Source organism: Mus caroli, chromosome 7 (assembly GCF_900094665.2).
Source record: "Mus caroli chromosome 7, CAROLI_EIJ_v1.1, whole genome shotgun sequence".
Lineage (NCBI taxonomy): Eukaryota > Metazoa > Chordata > Mammalia > Rodentia > Muridae > Mus > Mus caroli.
The window spans coordinates 93045083-93063062 of record NC_034576.1 but is presented as its reverse complement, the minus strand read 5'-3'; the positions used below and the strand labels follow the sequence as shown (position 1 = coordinate 93063062).

The following is a 17980-nucleotide window of genomic DNA, read 5'->3' as shown; positions in this document are numbered from 1 at the left end:
TAGTTTAAGACTTGGGGAGTGCCCTAGTTATTTTCTATTGCTAGGATACTACCCTATGACTAAAAGCACCGTGAGGAAGAAAGGGTTAATTAGTTTAGATGTTACAGTCCATCATTAGGGGATGCCAAGGCTGAACTCAAGCAAGGTCTGTGAAAGAAAGTTTCTTAGTAACTTGCTCAGCTTGCTTTGTTATACACCCCAGGGCCATCTGCCCAGGGATGGCACCACCCACAACAGGCTGGGCTTTCCCACATCATTCGTTAATTTTAAAAATGCCCTACTGGCATGTCTATAGGCCAGTCTGGTGGGGGCATTTTCTTAACTGAGATTCTCAGTCTAACATATCTAAGATATCTAGAAGTTTGTGTCAAGTTGACAAAAAACGAAAACAAAACAAAACAAAATCAAAGGGAAAAACAAAGCAACAAAGACTACATTGTGTCAGCAGAGAGCCTTTCAGCAGTAACTGCAGATTTTGGATTTTTCAGTTTCCATAATTCAATTCTTTAATTCAATTATTTAAAAACTATGTATGCATACATGTGAATACACATATAATTCATACCTGTTTTATATGTGTGTATACATAAATACATACTACATATGTCCATGTATAAATGCTAGTCTTCTTCTATGGGGAACCCTAATATACATCTTTGTTGTTTGGCATAAGATAAGGATAAATGAGGGTAAGAAACCTTACCTCTACTGTTTACCCTGATATGGACAGTCGTGTTGTCATTTAGTGTGGACCCCCAAGTTCATGAACTTGGGAGCATTTTACCCAGCATGCTCTCTTTTGCACTTTTAATTTGTGCAATTGGAGGAGCACACTGTGTTTCTCACTTTGAAACAGTCCCTGGATAGAGGAGGGAGGAGGGAGGAGGGAGGAGGGAGGAGGGAGGAGACATTTGCCAGACTCAGGAAACTCCCGACAAATGTACAGGGTTCTTCTCTGCCTTAGAGAAACAGTAAACCACTACTGGAGAAGAGGGGAGTCATGGCTTGAGGGACCTCAGATTGTTTTGCAAAATCTATGTAATTTAATCTATGTAATTACCCTTTCACTCCAAAAACTTCCCTGATGCCTGCCTACTCCAACAAAGACAGCAGTATCTGATCCAGTAGGACAAATCAGACATAATAGAACGACATGGACTCAGGTGGAAAAAGGAGAACCAAGCTTTACAAAGAAATGGAATCCCAGGTGTGCACTGGTTGGGCCAGTGTAAAGTTCAAGCTAACGGCGGTCGCCACCTGTTAGCTGCTGACTGTTAGGGAACAGTGGTTTTCTCATGGCCGATTAACAAACTTTGCAGTAGTGTAAAGATTCAAAGTCTTTTTTTTTTTTTTAATATTTTAGTTTTTAGAGTTTCTCTGTATAGAACTCACTCTATAGACCAGGCTGGCCTTGAACGCACAGTTCACCTCCAGGAAAGATCAAAGGCTTAAAACAATAATATCAAAATTCTTGCAAATCCAACATCAATTCCTAAACACTTTTTTAGAACCTGGCATTTATTTGAAATATTCTAGGTCCTAAGATAAAGACCTTTGTTTAATTTAGTAGTAATTGTAGTCTTCAAGAAATTAAGCACACATAGACCAGAAAGGACTTTCTCTCTAAAAAGCAATGCATTTAACTTCTTAAAATCAACATTAGGCATAGAGGTGGTTTTATTTTTCAGTGAATAAAAGAGAACTTGGCTATCTAAAGCAAATTATTATAAGTGCTTTTGAGTTAAAACAACTTTTTCTCTTATCTAATACATGCATATTACCAGAAAGACAGAGAAGCCGAAAGACAGCCAGCCATGATGGACATATGGCTCTGTGATGCAGTACCTGCCTGGTGTGTGTAAGAGACTCTGGGTAAGATCTCCAGCCAGGGAGGAAGTGGATGGGAAGAGAAGATGAACATATTGGTAGCTTAGTGGAGAGCCATATGGTACTGAGAAAGGAACAGGCCCCAGAATTAAGCTGTGTGGATTCAGGCCTTGCCATTCCACACGCTAAAGCTGCTTGATGTCTTTACTTCAGCTTCCTTATCTATAAATGAAATGATAGTATAAAAAAATGAAAGATTAAATTAGATAACTTGTGTAACAGACCTTCAGTGAATGTGACCTCTGGACTCAACTTTCTGGGCCCTTTTAGCCCTAGCATCTTCAAATAGGGATTGTGCTGGTTTTGATACAGCTGAAAGGAACACCTTCCATCTCAAAGTCACCATGGACAAAATGTGTTTTCCTTCTTCTTTTTTTTTTTTCTTACTGCATAGGAGGAGATTTCTGATAAAATCTCATTCATAGAGTTCACCCTGGTGATGTGGGCACAGGTGAGCTGGTGGGCTGACCAACTCAGCTACCTCCCAGGCCCAGATCCAGGACTTTGAATTGACCCACCCCAATGTCTAGCCCAACTATGATTGGCTGGAATGCATGAAAGGGCTGGTCCTACAGATCCAAAGCTGAGGATCTCCAAGGCAACAAGAGGATATCAGAGAGGAGCATCCAGTATTGATAGTGTAGCAGAAGACTTCATTGCAATGGACACCTGCAAGATGGGTGGACAAGGGTATACTGTGTGACACCCTGTGACACACTCCAGCTTCCACGATGAGAGGTGTTTTGTTTTGTTTTTTTTAATTCTATCTTAATTTCTTTTGGGGAGGAGGTTGCAAGGGTGGAGGGCAGATACAAAGATGAATGGGACTGGAGTGCATGGTGTAAAATTCACAAAGAATCAATAAAAAGTTGATTTAAAATCTTAATCATAAAATTAATAATAATTATTGTAAAGCAAAGTAAACCTTTGTTTCAAATTTCAAAGTTTTATCTCCCAGCAACTTTTCCAGAAATGATAAACATTTAAACTTTTTCATCTAAATTGTCTCATTTAGTTTACATAAACTTCCTCTGAAAGACTAAGACATCGGAGGGCAAAAGGAAAATACATATATTATTAAGTGGGTGCCCAGCAAATGTCTTGTCTGTTTCTCCTTCTTCATTTTACAAATGACAATATAGAAACAATTCTGTCCTATAATTGAGGAGAGGAAGTTCTTCATTCAGACATTCCCATGGCTTAACAATACACCCACCAAATCCACAAGGCTCACAAATTTATTATTTGTCTGTCAAGATTGTACCCGAGGGGACAAGTGAGCTGGCTCAGTGGTTAAGGTTACTGGCTACAGGCTGGCTCACAACCGTTAGTGACTCCAGTCCCAGGGATCCAACATCCTCTTCTCACTTTGTGTACCAGTACAGACATGTGAGGCACAGACATACATCTAAGTGAAACACTCAGACACACATTTTTTTTAAATCTAAAAATGAAAAATTAAAGAGTTTTTAATGATACAGGCACATTTAGTTACCTTTCCCTATATAAAAAATTGCCTTTTACCTAAGTCTCACAAACTCATGCAGTCGCTCACAGTGATTTATAGGTCTTGTCAGTTTCCTAGAGCCTCAGTTTTCAACAGCTAAAACGAACACTTAGACTATGAATCATGACAATTCAGAACCATGTGATTTTTATTTATTTATTTTTGGAAAGAGGGTCTATAACGAAGCCCAGGCTGTCCTGGAACTCCTTGTGTAGACCAAACCAGTGTGTAGCTCTAACACACTGCAATCCACCTGCCTTTGACACCCTAGTGCTGGAATAAAAGGCATGCCCCCATACTCTGTCCGATCCATACAATTAAAAAAAATTTTTTTTTCAAACAGGTTTTTAATAAATAGCCTTGATTGGCTCAGAACTTGCTATGTAGACCAGGATGATCTAAAGATTGAGGCGAGCACGGAATACTTCCGTTGTTGCCCTTCCGATGTTGGATTACTAGAATGTATCATGCATCATAAGGTATTTTTACTTAAGTCTAAATATGTAATTTAAAATATAGGCTTAAGCCGGGCGTGGTGGCGCACGCCTTTAATCCCAGCACTCGGGAGGCAGAGGCAGGCGGATTTCTGAGTTCGAGGCCAGCCTGGTCTACAAAGTGACTGCCAGGACAGCCAGGGCTACACAGAGAAACCCTGTCTCGAAAAACCAAAACCAAAACAAAAAAAAATAAAATAAAATATAGGCTTACTTAAGCCAATAGTGGCACCAACCGGTTGAATATAACCAATCATTGTAATAAGTATTTATTAGATAAAATATCTGCCCAGAACGGAGGCGTGTCCGTAGGCACTGATTTGGTACCGTTTTGAAATCCTCCCCAAGCTTCAGAAACCGGTGGAAAGACTACCTGGTTTAGCAAACAGAACCGAGGGGAGGAGGGGCCAGGAGGAGGCCGGTCTCCGTAACCCAGCGCGAGAATACGCCTCAGCGCATGCGCACCTGCAGGTGGGACCCGTCCATGTGCCCGATGGGGGAGGCGAGCAGGGAACAGCCTATAGATTTTGAATTTCTCCCTTCAAAAAAAGAGTCTAGGCTGTGAGGAGTTCCGTAAACACTAACTCAAAGCTGTTCTCCCGAGCTCCGCATCAGGGACCGTAGACACAGACCCGTAAAACAAGAGGTGACTTCTCTTTCCTCCCCCCTCCCTCGGGGACAGTGGTGGGCCGATCCAGGCCACAGACTTTCGTTCGTTTGCAGCGGGTCGGAGATCGAAGGATTGAGCCAATTGCGGATGAAACGTCTTGGCCAGGAAGGGGGTGAGGGAGCAGCCCTTTGAGTTCCGCCTCGTCTCTAGGCGCTGGTGGGGAAGGGGGACGTAGGAAACCCCTGCCCTCTGAGCCAGCAGATCCGACGCCTCGGTGCAAAGTGCCGAGAGGGCGGCGGGAAAACCGCCCGCCCGGACCAAGGGACGGGAAGCAGCCGGGAAGCCGTGCGGGAGGGCGCGCGCGCGCGCGCCCCTTTTTCAGCAGTGTGGCGGGGTCGCACGCACGCCCGCCTCGGCGGCTGGGCGCGATTTGCGACAGTGGGGGGAGCGGCGGCGGTGGCGGCGCAGGCAGCTTTGCGGCAGGCTCCGGCCGGGCGTGCTTGACGGCGGTGTGGCGGAGGCCCCGCCCGAGGCGGCAAGAACCTGGAGGGAGGCGGAGGAACATGTCCGAGAGGGAAGTGTCGACTGCGCCGGCGGGAACAGACATGCCCGCGGCCAAGAAGCAGAAGTTGAGCAGCGACGAGAACAGCAACCCGGACCTCTCGGGAGACGAGAATGTGAGTGCGGCCCCGCCTGTCCCGGGACTGTGGAGTAGAAGTTTCAGGTTCTTCGGTAACTGCGGTCGGGGCGGGCGGGCGGCCGTGGGGGGAGGGAAAGGTGTCACCCGCGCTCGGGAGAACGCAGGCGTGCGGGGAAGTCCAGTTTGGCTGGGGCTTTCGAGCTGGGACTGCGGCAGATAGCAAGCAGAAAGTTGGCGAGGAGCGGATTAAAGGTCCCAAAGGGTCTGCGAGGTCTGCTCAGATCGTCCCTGCGTGGGAGACGGAGTTTGTGCCTTTGGGGGCTTGACGCTGATTGCGAATCTGAGATTGTACTTACTGGTTTAAAAGGCATGCTCGAGGTAAGAGGTTCTGTTTTCCCCAGGAAAGTTGGTACGAGGGGTCCTCCTAAGGATCCGAGGGGCTGTGTCACTGTAGAGCACTACGGGATCTTCAGGATCTAAAGTATAGATCTCTGGCTTGGGTTTACGTGACCGTGCGGTTATGTATGCCTCTTTCCATGGGAGTTTCGTGTCGACTTTTCTGTGGAAGGAGTAGAATCGAGAAGATCGTAGAAGGGGAGCCACCTTTGATTAAGGCAAGGGAGGGAACAGTTTGAAAGTTTTTGCTTAATGTAAAGGGATTGGAAGATTTCAGGCCGCCGCGGTAAATTCTGTACTTGAGCCAAGTGTGAAGATTAAGGGAAGTCAGTGCTTAGAGAAATGCTGCCTCGTGTAAAAAAAATACTATGCAAGCTTGTAAAAAGTACTAGACACGTGTTCTAATAATTAGTTACTTATAGTCTGATAGGGTAGTGTAGAGGCTTTGGCCTTTCGTATAATGATTACTTAGACTTTAATGAAAATGTCAAATTTATAATGAGGAAATTGTCAGGGAAAAATTTTAAGTGAAAGCTCATTTTATCTTTCCAGACTCCTAAGGTACGTTTTTTGATGCTTTCTAAATTTATCCATAGTTGAATGATTGAGTTAGCTTTTGCTTCGGTCCCTTCAAAGAGGGTCGAGACTTAACGTTTTGGTACGTGTGTCTTTGACACATTATTGAACCCTTTGGGGTCCTCTCAGAAAAAGGGATTTTTTTTGTTTGTTTGAGTTAGAATCTCCCCGTGCAACATAGACTCTCGTATGCTGCCCTCACACCTGTTAGCTTCGTACTTCAACCCTCAGTACCTAGAAGACATCCATGCACCACCATCTCCTGCAGAATACTGTGGATGTATAGATGAAGCATATAAGATTACAAACCAGACCAAGTATAAAACTTTAACATATATTTAATTTTCTTAAAGGGACAGAGGCATAAAAGCTCATTTGTAAAGCACACGCCTGACATCATTGGAGGGCCAGGTTCTGTCCTCACCAAGGGGTGGGGGTTGTATTGTATTTTATTTTTTAAGTTTTGCAACAGGATCTCACTTTGTGCTCTTTGTTGGCCTGGAATTCAGAGATCAGCATGTCCCTGCCCACTAAGTGTTGTATCAAAGGTTCGAGGCACAACAACTGGTTTCCCATTTAGATGGAGTAATGGAACCATTGAGAGAGGTGATAGGCTGATTTTTACCACCTGCACCAATTGTAATATGATGGGATTTTTAACTGGAAAAATCCAAAATCAGAACTTTTTGCATAGAAGAACAATCGACAGGTGAGGAGAAACAGATAATCTGTGGTTTTCCTTTTTTTAAAATCGGGGTCTTGTTCTTCCTGTGCTGGCTAAGGTCCTTCTGCCTTTGCCTCCCAGTCCCCTGGGAATCAGATGCCTGGATGAAAATGATTTCCATTTAGGAGGCCAATTTAAATTGTAATAATTTAAACTTCCTCTAAAAGCTAATTGTACGTTTACATCAAATTGCAATTCAGTCACTTGTAGGTCACCTGCTTTATGTCAAGTACTTCATTCCTTGGTTCTTGGTTGGTTTTTTTGTTTGTTTAAGAGACATTTATTTTAGACCAATGTGAAGTTTGAAAAATCTTAAGAACTAATGTTTTTAAATGAATTAGTGGTTTTTAAATACCTTTTGACACTTCTATTTATTTTGTACCTTTTGTAATACAAAACCAACTTTAGGAAGCAGTAACTTAGACCACAAAAGCAGTGGGCTTCACTCTAACAGCTGTTGGATACACTCAGACAAAATGGTTCCTCTGGAATGGATTTAGGGACTACTACTACCTAGTGATATATGGAAGTATCAGGGTGATACTTGGAAATTTTTGTATTCCAAAGAAGACTGAAGTATGGGTTTTGAGCTGAAGATAAGAAGCCAGAAGAGTTCTCAGTATTTCCTGCAGCTATATCTGTTTGGGCAGATTATTATAGTGTATAGAGTTCAGATCTCTACACAGAGTAAAAAATACATTTCATGGTACGATTCAGACTATGAGGTGAATTGCATTTACATATAGTGTAAACCACAGAGAGCTTCTTTAAAATGCTAAATGGTTTATGTTATAAATAAGTAGTCTTTGCATAACAGATGCTCTTCAAAACTACATCTAATATAGGAAGTATTAACACTCTTGCCCCAAATGGCCAACCTGAGTAGCAGTCAAATAAATTATGAAGATGTGTAGTAGGTCGGTCAGATTTATTGAATTATGTTAGTGAAATATTGAATCCTAGCAACTGTTTACCAGCAAGAGAACAGTTAGTTTCCCCAGCATTTTGTTGTGGACAAGTGGCATTCCCACAGAGCTGTGTAGGAGTGAGTGAGGCATTGTATTGGTGTCCCTGGTGTAGACCAGTGTCTTATTTAAAGCCCAGATTTGCCTATATCTTCCACTTCTCTGCAGTCTAAGTTGTCCACTAGTATTCTAAGGCATAACTGGATTTTATGTCCCCACCTGCAGCCAGGAGTACAAGTCTCACTTTTTGCACACTTTTAATTAAAAGTGCATCTTTTTAAAGATTTATTTATTTTATGTATATGAGTACACTGTAGCTGTACAGGTGGTTGTGAGCCTTCATATGGTTGTTGGGAATTGAATTTTTTTGTAGGACCTCTGCTCCCTCCAGTCAACCCTGATTGCTCAGTCTCTGCTCGATCCGGTCCAAAGATTTATTTATTATAAATAAGTACAATATAGCTGTCTTCAGACACACCAGAAGAGGGCGTCATCTCATTAAGGATGGCTGTGAGCCACAATGTAGTTTTGAGATTTGAACTCAGGACCTTCGGAAGAACAATCAGTGCTCTTACCCGCTGAGCCATCTCAGCCATCTTTTTAATAATGAAGTCCCTTGCTTTTAAATACTGTGTACATCTGTTTGATGAAACTCCTAATTTATTTACTGCTCACAGGACGATGCTGTCAGTATCGAGAGTGGCACAAACACAGAACGCCCGGACACGCCCACAAATACGCCAAATGCACCTGGAAGGAAAAGCTGGGGAAAGGGAAAATGGAAGTCAAAGAAATGCAAGTACTCTTTCAAATGTGTGAACAGCCTCAAGGTATGTGCTGGAAGCCCTAGACTGCAGACTTCTCTCAGGGTTAAACCATTTTAAAACTACTGTTTTAAAGGGGTTTCTGTTTGTTTAAATTGAGTATTCTAATCTGTCACACAGTCAAGGGAGCTTTGTTTATCGTTGTCCTTTACTTTTGAATGTATAATAGTGAGTATTGTAGGCTGTTCTTGACTTATTTGTTGATCCAAATAAAGGACTTTAAGAAATGTTACTCTTTATATTTCAGTAAAGTATAGCCAAAGCCACTTCTGACATCAGTTAATAAAAAAGAACTGAGTGTGATCTGTTAACTGGTCCCTAGCAAATGTCAACACATCTTAACTTTTAGTTTTAAAGATATTCTAAACTTTCGCTTATAATTACCTTTTAACAAAACAATGTGACATTTCTTAAACTTCTGGGTTTTGGGTCCATCCACATGGCTCAGTGGATAAGGGTGTTTTTGCTGCCAAGTCTGACAACCTAACTTTAATCCTTGGAACCCAGATGGTGGTCCAAGAGAATTGATTCCTGAAGTCATTCTCTGATTGCCACGTGCCTGGTAAGCCGGCCTTTACACACACACACACACACAATTTTTTTTTTAAGGTTTATTTATTTATTTATTTATTTATTATATGTAAGTACACTGTAGCTGACTTCAGACACTTCAGAAGAGGGAGTCAGATCTTGTTACGGATGGTTGTGAGCCACCATGTGGTTGCTGGGATTTGACCTTCGGAAGAGCAGTCGGGTGCTCTTACCCACTGAGCCATCTCTCCAGCCCACAATTTTTTAATTTATTTGTATTTTATGGACATTGCTATCTTACCTGCACAGATGTCTGTGTGAGGGGCTTCCTGCGGGTAGGTGTTAGATTGGGAAGCAAGCTGCACAAAGAGATGAGGATGAACTTTTGGTACAAACTGACTTGGTTATCTTGGATCTGACTAAATCCCGGGAAACCTAACACCAGGTGGTTTTATTGTAGGCATATTCAAACATAATTTGGAAGAGGGTCTCCGGGTAGCAATAATTCCCATACTCATTTCAGTTCCAGGCACACAGTAAAGGTTAAGGTATGGCTACATAGAAACTCTTTCACAAAGTATATGTGACCTTGAGGGGTGGGTTCTACAGCTGAAAGTCCTAGAATCTAGTGTGGTCTCTGAGAGCATAGCAGGCTTTACAGTACATGTGACGTCCACTAGGGATGGGTAAATGTTAGGGAGGAAAGAGTCTAATCTCTGTAGGGAACTAGGGTGAGGTCTGTCCCTATTGAGTGCAGTATAACAGGAAGGCCACCAGGTCTTTAACAACCCCCACTTCTCAGCCTTCTGGGTGGAATGCAGGAATTTGATTTTATCTCCTCCCTTGGAGAGACACACCTGCATAATTAACATTCTGTGTCCTCTTTTGTGTGGTTGCTGGGAATTGAACCCAGGTCCTCAGGAAGAGCAGAGATTGCTCTTAACTACTGAGCCATCTTTCCTGCCCCAAATCAATGTGTTTTCTGTTTTTTTGAGACAGGGTTTTTCTGTGTGGCACTGTCTATACAGACTTGAATATGCAGAGATCTCCCTGCCTCTGCCTCCTGGGTGCTGGGATTAAAAGGCAGGGGATGGTTTTGGTTTTGGTATTTGGGTTTTTTTTTTTTAAATGGGGGTCTCCCTAACAGACCACTATAGGTAAGGACTTTTTATTTTAAGTGGTTTATATATACATTTACTGTTTTTCTAAATTTTATGGGCATTTTTCACTTGAGAAAATATATGTATATTTATATATTATATTTATTATATGTTTATAATATATATTCTCTCCTACAGATGTAAGTTTAACTTTGTGAGAGAAAAACATTGAATGGGAATGAATATTTAGAATATACAAATAATTTAAAAAATTACCCTCTCTCCTCCAAAAAACACTCCGTCCAAATCTAGTCAATAAACAGGCAATGAAATGAAGACACATTTCAAAAGATAAATAGGACCATCCAGATGACTCAGTGGGTAAAGGCCCTGGCCACATAAGCCTGGACACCTAACATCATCCCCAGAACCCACATTAAAAAACCAACGTCATGGGCTGGAGAGATGGCTCAGTGGTTAAGAGCACTGACTGCTCTTCCAAAGGTCCTGAGTTCAAATCCCAGCAACTACATGGTGGCTCACAACCATCCGTAATGAGATCTAATGCCCTCTTTTGGAGTGTCTGAAGACAGAGCTACAGTGTACTTACATGTAATAAATAAATAAATCTTTAAAAACAACAAAAAAAATAAGTTTATAAGTTATCCTCTGACCTCTGGGGTCTATTTTCCCTCCCCCTTCACCCACACACATGCCCAATAATAATGAATTTTTATAAAAACCATGAAGTACTGTTGGTGAATAGATAGATGAAAATGTTCACCATCCTTAGCAACCAAGGATATGTGAATCAAAACAAACAACGCAGATCCTGCCTCTCCCCTGTCAGAGTAGTTACTGTTTTTCACTGCAGTGAGGACAGCTGTATCCTCCTGGTGGGAATGTAAAACAGTACAGCCACACTGGAAGTCAGTGTGCGGCAGTCTTAGAAACTGCAAGTAAAGCTACCATATGAAAGTGCTCATTATGGTTAACTGTACCCTGTAAGAGGTGAAAACTTCCCTTTAGTACATTAACATGGGACGTATCCATTATAGTGTGTTGACATTTACTTATATTAACTTACCAGTTTTATGTACTGTCTCTAGAGGGTGTTTTTATTGATGTATGTAATTATGTGTATGGTATGTGCATGAAATAGAGGAGGGTTGGGTTCCCCTGGGGCTGTTCCAGGCTGTTGTGAGTCCCCCTTGCCCCCAATAAACACAGGGTGCCAGAGCTGGAGTAGGGTCCTGAGTTACCTCTTACTATAAAGGACACTTTTAAGTGTCTTTTAAATAGTCCCAAAGCCTGAAGCCCTGGATTTTCAAGAGATAAGAAAATAAAAGCTAGAAGACATTAAAAGTAGAAGCAAGAACTTTAAAGTGAATTTAGAAGTCAGTGTTGAATACCAGGAGGTTCAATAAAGCCCTAAATCTGAACTGCAACTAGAAAACTGTTTGAACAACCCTGTGGTGTGCTTGGCTACTGCATAGTCTAAGCTCTGCTTGTAGAAATCTCACGGATTGTTCTCCCCGTGTGTATCTGAAGGCATAATAGTTCATTCCCTCTGAGTCTCCACTGTTAGATAGTCTTGAGGGGCTGATACTTTCCCATAATAATCCAAGTCCAAGGTTATAAAGATTACTCAAGATAATTTAAATTTGTTTGACTAGGACTGAATAAGAAAAGCAGTGGCAAGAATAAGGTGTGATGTGCTCTACTTCCAAGGGAAAAACAAACACAATCCAAAGTCATTTGTTGATCTGTTAGATGAGAGAAATAACCATGTCCTCTGAGCTCAAGAATTTAAAATACATCTACCAAAAGTTCCCAATTGATCATGATTCAGGAAATGAAGGTTGGGTTTAAGAAAGCAGGCAGATGCCAGAGTGTTTTCAGGATACATAGCCGTTTGAGTCTTCGTTAGAAAACATTCACATATGTTAAGATCTGGAAGCTTGTGGTGTTATAGTTTTGATGTCAGAAGTCAGTGTGTGCATGATATATGTCTTAGTGTTCTGTTGCTATGAAGAGACACCAGGACCATAGCACCTCTTGTAAAAGAACACATTGACTTGGGACTTGCTTACACTTTCTGAGGTTTAGTTATTATATCATGGCTGGAAGCAAAGTGGCATGCAGGCAGACTTGATGCTGGAGAGATAGCTGAGAGTTCTTCCTTTGGGTCTACGGGCAGGAGGAAGAGAGAGACACTGGGCCTGGTGTGAGCTTTTGAAACCTCAAGGCTACCCTGGCTAAACACTGCCAAAAACAAGGCGGCAGCACCTACCCCAACAAGGCCACACCTCCTCATCCTTTCAAATAGTGCCACTTCCTAAGCATTCAATTATATGAGCCTACGTGGACCATTCTTAGCCAAACCACCCAAGTATATAAGATAGGGAATGAGCTGAATTTGGTAAAGGCTAGTCTGCTGATGGGTTTTGTTTTTAAAAATAAGTTAAATTTTTCTTTCATGGTTTATATTTTATAGGAAGATCATAACCAGCCATTGTTTGGAGTTCAGTTTAACTGGCACAGTAAAGAAGGAGATCCTCTGGTGTTTGCAACTGTGGGAAGCAACAGAGTGAGTGTCGGGGTGGGGGGCAGGTTGGCAATACTGATTGTTACAATTAGAGTGTTAAAATGGAATGATTTTAAAATCAGTTCTGGATACTGGGTTAACAGTATGATTCTTCTATGTAAGAGGGAAGCTTTTGAGAAGTGGTCAGGGTTAAAACTAATAACTAGAATGTATATTTGTTATGAAGCAGGTTTTATAGTTTCCTTTATAAATATTTTGAATAGCTGAAAAAATGACAGTTATTTATCATTCAGATATGAAAGAAGCCTGTACTTTTAGAGTTTGATTTTATGTGTATCTGTGGTTTCCTGCATGTTTCTCTGTGCACCATGGGCATGCAGTGCTCATGGAGGCCATGAGGGTATTAGATCCCCTGGGATTAGAGTTAAAGAGGATTGTTAGCAGCCATGTGGACACTAAGCTATCTCTCCAGTCCCAGAAGTCTGTCATCTAATAAAAAGATGTAATTAATTGTTCTATATCAAGCATAAATCCAGTGGGTTTAAGTAATAGTTTAAGAGTATTAATTATATATAAAATCGTAAGAAATCGTACATGTTTACAGGGTGTCAGGTGATGTCTCAGAACGTGTATCATGTTTACTTTACGTGAGGTGTGTGAGGGTCTTTATCTGTAAAGTTTTCTCTTTGAACAGTTGTGGTTACATGGATGAAATGTAGATTTAAATGTTTGGAAATAGAAATTGTTATTACTAGGCTATTAAATATAGTCTTCAAATGTGTGAGGATTTATAAGGCTTTGGTAAGTTTAAATCAGTTTCTGTAATGTCCTTAAGTTATAATTGCAACTAGAATTTTTATTTTTTTTTCTTTTTGGTTTTTTGAGACAGGGTTTCTCTGTATAGCCCTGGCTGTCCTGGAACTCACTTTGTAGACCAGGCTGTCCCGGAACTCAGAAATCCGCCTGCCTCTGCCTCCTGAGTGCTGGGATTAAAGGCGTGCGCCACCACACCTGGCACAACTAGAATTTTTAAGAGATAAAGAGAATGTTTATCTGAGATGTCATGCATATTTTTGTTTCTTTAGGTAACCTTATACGAATGCCATTCACAGGGGGAAATACGGTTATTGCAGTCCTATGTAGATGCTGATGTATCCTTTTCTGAGTGTTTTTATATCCCTGGTTTAAGAAATTTGATAAGTACATCAGAACTTTGAAAACTAATTCTCTGAGGTCACTGTCCCATAGCTAGGAGGGTTGTCACTAGGGCACCTGTCGTTGAACTGGTTAGGAGGTGGCTGTGTTATGAAGTGGGTAGGTGTGAGATGAGGGAGAAGGAGCATTAGAAATCCATGAGAGGAATTATTAGCAGAGACCAGCTAAAACCTCGTGGTTATTGATCATGCTTGGAGTTTTACAATTTTACTATAGTTCTGATGCTTAACTGGAAGTCCTTGTATGGATTTGATCAATACAGCCAATGAAAAAAATAATGTGTGTGTTGTTAAGGAAATAAAATATTGGTGAGTGAGTTATGAAGAAAAAGAAGATCTTAAAAGCCAAAGATTAGCTCGCAGGAACTTTAAAAAGCTGAATGTTAAGATGTTTCTTCAGACCCATTGGAAGAAATGTGACAAGTGAGGCAGGGTGACCCTGAATCTGCAGATGACACAGAAATGAGTGAATGGTTTCCATGTTCATTCCAAAATGAACCATGCATAGGTTCATAATTTATCAGGACAGAGGGTCAGCAGCAAGGCAAACCTGCAGGCTTGCCACCTAGCTTTATAAATAACGTTTTACTGGAGAACAGTTATGTCTACATGTTCAACTGCTGTTTCCGGCTGTTTGGGGACTACATCAGTGCAATAGACTACTTCTACAGGCATCTAGAAAGAAGTGTGATGGAGTGAGGGACAAAGGAGGAGCTTAGCTGGTGTAGAGTTTAGCCTAAAAGTGCCGCTGTGAATATGCATTTAGTTTTTGAGAATAGGGCCTTGGTGCATAGCCCTAGCTGGCCTTTCATTTAAGAACATCCTGCTTGTGCTTTTTGAGTCCAGGTCACCTGTCTATCAATATGCAAATTTTGTGTAAAGAAAAATGAGCACTTAAATATCCAAACCCTTGCCAGTTGTTTGGAAGGTTCCATTTATTGTAAACATTAACTCATTTTTTTTTCCATAATTATGTTTCTTAACTGTGGTATTTCTCAGGCAGATGAAAACTTTTACACTTGTGCATGGACCTATGATAGCAACACCAGCCACCCTCTATTAGCAGTTGCTGGATCTAGAGGCATTATAAGAATAATTAATCCTATAACAATGCAGTGTATAAAGGTGCGTCTTCTGGTCAAATTGTAGATAATGCTACTTTTGAATTCACATCTGGTTAAAACTTCATAAAATGTCTTTAAAATGAATGTAATCACTAACTTGCATACCTGAGTTGATTTATACCTTGATTATATAGTCTTGTTCTTTATTACATTTACTTGTTTGTTTGTTTGTTTTGGTTTTTCAAGACAGCGTTTATCTGTATAGCCCTGGCTGTCCTGGAACTCACTTTGTAGACCAGGCTGGCCTCGAACTCAGAAATCCGCCTGCCTCTGCCTCCCCAGTGCTGGGATTAAAGGTGTGCGCCACCACGCACGGCAGGTGTTGCTTGTTTTAACCCTGGGGGTCATTGGCATCTCTTACACAATGCTGGTAGCTGAGCCTTGGCTAACTGGTACCATTTTCCTTCCTGTAATTTTGTGGGTGATATTAGTATGTAGCCATGGTTGAGTGAGAACTACTTGAAGTGCATTTTTTGTTGGGGGGGGGGGGGCGTGCAGAGTGCAGCAGAGCTGGACACTGAATCTTGGGCCTTGAGTGTACTAGACTATTTATTGGTTTGCCCCAGCCTTATGTTTCTCTTAAGGTTTATGAAAGAAAATTTATTGGCTTTTGAGATGAAATGAAATGTTTTAAATTTATCATAGCACTATGTTGGCCATGGAAATGCTATCAATGAGCTGAAGTTCCACCCACGAGACCCAAACCTTCTCCTGTCAGTAAGTAAAGGTAAGCTCACAAGAAACAAATGGTCCCTTAGTTCAGTTTGTTTTGGAATAATTGTTAGAAGTGATAGGTTGTGTTCTGAGAATGCATAATTTAAATTAAAAGAAGAAATTTAGTAGGAAAAAAAAAGCCTTTATTAACATCTCATAAACCAAGACTTCAAAAATAGGTCTCTGCCTGTTGATGATGTCAGACATAGTGGGATTCTGTCATCCTCGACTCTTACTGTATTGTGATAGTTGTAGAACCTTATCCTCAAGTGAGTAATTGCTTTATCATAAATGCCAAAGTTATGATTTTTCAAACGTTTTTAGTAGCTCTGTTCCCACCGGTCTCTTCAGTAATGTTAAAGGAGTGTTGCGTGTTAATAAGAAAAGAGACTGATGAGGTGGCACAGTTGATAAAGCCTGACCATCCTCAGAACCCGAGTGTAGGTGGAAAGAGAGAGCTGACCTCCACATACATGCCGGGGCACCCCAGGATAACTCCCTCTCCCCCCAAAATAATAAAGGAAGCACTGCAGTGAAGAGCCATACTTTTTATTATTAAAAGATTTTGGGTTTGAACCCCTATAAACTTCCTTTAACTATAACTTGCCTCCTTGTTTTTTGAGACAGTTTTCTATTCTGTATCCCAGAGTAGCCACAAAGCCGCAGGGAACCTCAAATCCCACCCTTCTTGGTGCTGAGGTTGAGGTGTGAGCCACTGCGCCTGCTTCAGCTTCCTTGAGTGGCTACGTTCCCTGGCGAGAAAGCATGACATTGCTCCTTGTGCCTGCACTGCTGCTAAAAGTTTACCTGGATTTAGACACACTTTTCATCCCTTCTTGTTTTGTTTTACTATGTATCAGTGTTTTGCCTACCTGAATGTCTGCACTACATGCATACCTGGCACTCAGGGAGACCAGAAGAGAGTTAGGGCCCTTGGAATTGGAGTTAACACTTATTTGTCAAGTTAGTCCTGGGTCCTGGGAAAACGAGCCAGTGTTTTAACTGCTGAGCGATTTCTTCAGCTCTCTCTGCTGTTCTTAACTGTTTCTGGCTTTCTAATATTTATTAGCTTGTTTTTTCTATACTCTTATTTGCCTCATCTCCTTATATTTATACTTCTAAGTATGCACTTTAAAAATCATTTTTGTGGGTAGATGTATATGGTTATCTGTGGGTATGTGCATGTGAGGGCAGATGCCTACAGAGGCCAGAGACATTAGATACTCTGAAGCTGGAATTAGAAACCATTGTGAACCACTTGGTACAGATGCTGGAAACTGGACTCATCCTCTGGTAGAGCAGCAATTGCTCTTTCTTGCTGAGCCATCACTTCTCTCTCTACCATGTTTTTGTTTTTTATGGAGAGATGGGATCTCCGACTCTTAGCCCAGATTGGCTTTGAAGTCAAGTCCTCTTGCTCAGAGTCAGACCCCTACCCCCACCCGCTAGTCCCTTAAGGCTGAGAATGTAGGTATAAGGAGAGGAGAATTTTGCCTTTTTATTTCAGTGCTGAAACTTGAAGCCCAGGCCTTGGTGAGTGCTCTTGAGCAACATCCTCAATGTCTGCCGCAGTTGTCATTCATTTATCTGTTTGTTTTTGAGGCAGTCTCAGTGTGTGAGTTATTAATAATCTACATGTAACATATTTTAAGTTATATATCATGGATAATATGCTTAGTTTTACTGTACATAATCTAAATCTTCATGGATTTTACATACATATTAATGGAATACTAAAAGTTGGCAGTAGACAAGTGATAAAAGTCTGCCTTAACTTTCTGTGTTTACATTAGATCATGCTTTACGACTATGGAATATCCAGACAGACACTCTTGTGGCAATATTCGGAGGTGTGGAAGGGCACAGAGATGAAGTTCTGAGTGCTGTAAGTTGAATCTGGGGTAATGATCTTGGGTTTACTTAGAGTGATTATCTCCCATTAAACTTTTGTCATTGTAGGCAAACATGTCTGCTTCATGCAGCCTGTCAGGCAATCATTTCATCCGTTCAACATAGAAATGCTGACCTAGCCGGGCGTGGTGGCCCACGCCTTTAATCCCAGCACTCGGGAGGCAGAGGCAGGCGGATTTCTGAGTTCGAGGCCAGCCTGGTCTACAAAGTGACTG

General features: G+C 41.5%; 1 protein-coding gene across 2 annotated transcripts in view; it reads left to right on the top strand.

The window, feature by feature from the left end:
* Positions 1–4585: 4585 nt before the first annotated feature.
* Eed (embryonic ectoderm development) overlaps positions 4586–17980 on the top strand; it is a 26941-nt gene continuing 13546 nt past the window's right edge. The window contains exons 1-7 of one of the 2 annotated variants that reach the window (XM_021166752.2): positions 4586–5175; positions 8477–8629; positions 12752–12844; positions 13888–13953; positions 15016–15141; positions 15786–15867; positions 17648–17739. In XM_021166752.2, coding sequence (XP_021022411.1) covers positions 5062–5175; positions 8477–8629; positions 12752–12844; positions 13888–13953; positions 15016–15141; positions 15786–15867; positions 17648–17739 — 726 coding nt within the window. In that variant the 5' untranslated portion in view covers positions 4586–5061. The remainder of the gene's footprint in view (positions 5176–8476; positions 8630–12751; positions 12845–13887; positions 13954–15015; positions 15142–15785; positions 15868–17647; positions 17740–17980) is intronic. The other variant, XM_021166754.2, reaches the window with a different exon arrangement.